This window comes from Babylonia areolata, chromosome 20, assembly GCF_041734735.1.
Source record: "Babylonia areolata isolate BAREFJ2019XMU chromosome 20, ASM4173473v1, whole genome shotgun sequence".
Lineage (NCBI taxonomy): Eukaryota > Metazoa > Mollusca > Gastropoda > Neogastropoda > Buccinidae > Babylonia > Babylonia areolata.
The window spans coordinates 13,856,540-13,859,039 of record NC_134895.1 but is presented as its reverse complement, the minus strand read 5'-3'; the positions used below and the strand labels follow the sequence as shown (position 1 = coordinate 13,859,039).

The 2,500-nt window shown below is 44.2% G+C and overlaps 1 protein-coding gene across 1 annotated transcript in view; it reads left to right on the top strand.

Moving 5' to 3' along the window:
- LOC143294894 (uncharacterized) overlaps positions 1–2,500 on the top strand; it is a 13,247-nt gene that overhangs the window by 10,567 nt on the left and 180 nt on the right. Inside the window, exon 2 of the mRNA XM_076606412.1 lies at positions 2,255–2,500. This exon is cut by the window's right edge and continues 180 nt beyond it. Within this exon, the coding sequence (XP_076462527.1) occupies positions 2,255–2,500 (246 nt within the window). The remainder of the gene's footprint in view (positions 1–2,254) is intronic.

Here is a 2,500-nt window from a genome sequence, read left to right as displayed (position 1 = left end):
TACTGAGTGACTTAACCCGCCCGTCCATCTCCTACACATGTAGTCTTTTTTCTTCTCTCCTCCTACTTTTTGACTCACTTGTGTAAACAAAGTGAGTCTATGTTTTAACCCGGTGTTCGGTTGTCTGTGTGTGTGTGTGTGTGTGTGTGTGTGTGTCTGTGTCTGTGTGTCCGTGTGTCTGTGTGTCCGTGGTAAACTTTAACATTGACATTTTCTCTGCAAATACTTTGTCAGTTGACACCAAATTTGGCATAAAAATAGGAAAAATTCAGTTCTTTCCAGTCATCTTGTTTAAAACAATATTGCACCTATGGGATAGGGCACACACAAAATTTAAAAAAGAAGCCTAGTTATATGCAAACTGCATTTACTGTTATATTTATATTTTTTTGTATTCTCTAAACTTGGCACTTTGACCTCTTATTCTGACGCAACAACAAGAGGAGTCATTATTATCATTTTTTTTTGTTCAAACAGGAACTTCTTTTGCTAAGCATGGAATTTTTATTTATTTTGCAAACGTTTTGGTGCAGATAGTAAAAAAAAAAGGGAAATTACTCTGTAATTAATGCTAGGGGACTTAATTTATCACAAGTGAGTCTTGAAGGGCTTGCCTCTCTTGTTTTTGTTGTTGAGTGATTGACATGGATACTTTCATAACCGCTATCCTGGGTCGAGAGACAAGCCCTAAGTGCTTTACAAACACGGGGCCATTTACACAACAGGCTGCCTTCCTGGGTAGAGCCGACTGACATTTGTCACTGTGCGCTCATCATTCGTTCCCTGTGTCATTCAATCAGATTTCAGGCACGCGCACACACACACACACACTCAGACAAATATGTAACAATTTAACATTTTTTATGTGTATAACCGTTTTCTTTATGTAGGCAGCCATACTCCGTTTTCGGGTGTGTGCATATGTCCTTGTTTCTACCGAACGCTGACATGGACTACAGGATCTTTAACGCGTGTATCTGATCTTCTGCGTGCGAAAACACACGAAGGGAGTTCAGGCACTGGCAGGTCTGCACACATCTCTTGACCTGGGAGATCGGAAAACTCTCCACCCTTTAAAGACCCACGAGGCGCTGTTACCGAGATTCGAACCCGGGACCCTCAGATTGAAAGTCCAACGTTTTAACCATTGGGCTATTGTGCCCGTCAGTATAGTACTCCGTGTTTTTCTGTTTCTTTCCTGTCTTCTTCGCTCCTCCCCCCCCCCTCTCCCCCCCTCCTCCTTCCCCTTCTCCAACTCTGTTCTTTTTCTTTTCCTCCGTCTCCTGTATTCCTTTTCTTTTTCTCCTGCTGCTGTTCCCACCAACAGTCCTGTTTCTTCTTCTCTTGCTTCTCCTTGGCTTTCTTCTTGAACATTTCCTAATACATGGATGATAGTTTTTGTTGCTGAAATTATGTTAGATTTTTTTTGTTTGTTATTAGATCAGTTATTAATTCTTTTAAGTTAATATTTATGTGAAGGAAATTTGGCGCGACCTTCAAAATCTACTTGGTTATACAAAATACCATCTACCTGTCGCCATCTGAACACCATCTGGTCTAATACAGGATCTTACCACCCAGCCACATCCTGGGGCTGAGCTGAGCTGGTGATTCATCTCTCTGTTGTATCGTTCTTGATCTATGTCCCTGTGTAGAGCATGAGATATGGTTGACTACCATACCTGACATAGAACTGTAAAACCCCATCACAAATGAACGTCGATATGCTTTGTGAAGGTTAGACTGATTATAATGCTACTGTGGATGACCGAATGTTTTGTTAAGGGCTAGTCTGATAACAATGATGCTATGGATGTCCACTGGTTTTGTGAGGGCTCATAACTGATGAGAATCATGATATGGAGGTCCATGGGAATAGAGTGATGGCAATGATGCTGTTGAAGGCTGTTATGATGATGCTGTGGAGGTCCATAGGTCTGTTTATATCTCTGTCACTTTCTCTTTAGTTGAAGACTAGACTGATGACAGTGACACTGTAGAGGTTCATATATAAAAAAATTATAAAAAAAAAATTGTGAGGAACAGAATCAATACAGTTTTAGAACAAATGAAAAAAAGGACCCAGCTGGGTAATGACACTGCTGTTGTAGGTCCAAAGGCTTTGCTGAGGGCGAGACTGATGACAATGATGGATATACTATGGCGGTTCATAGGTTTTGTGAGAACCACAATACCATTGATACTGTGTAATGACAACGCCACGTGCTGGCTGTGTGTGTGTGTGTGTCTTCAGGTCCTGCACGTGCTGCTGGCCCTGAGCCTGCTGCTGACGCGGTGCCTGGCGTCCCCGTGGATCGAGGAAGGGGGCCGCTCCGTCAAGCTGCGCGCGCGCTTCTGCCAGCCCGTGCCGGACGAGCACCTGCGGAGCATGCTGGGAGCGGCTTTCGACCCGGACCGCATGGCCGGGGACGACCCTTTCGCCGGAAGTGGTGGTGGTGGTGGTGGTGGTGGCAAGCGTGCTGACCCCGGCCTTGACCCC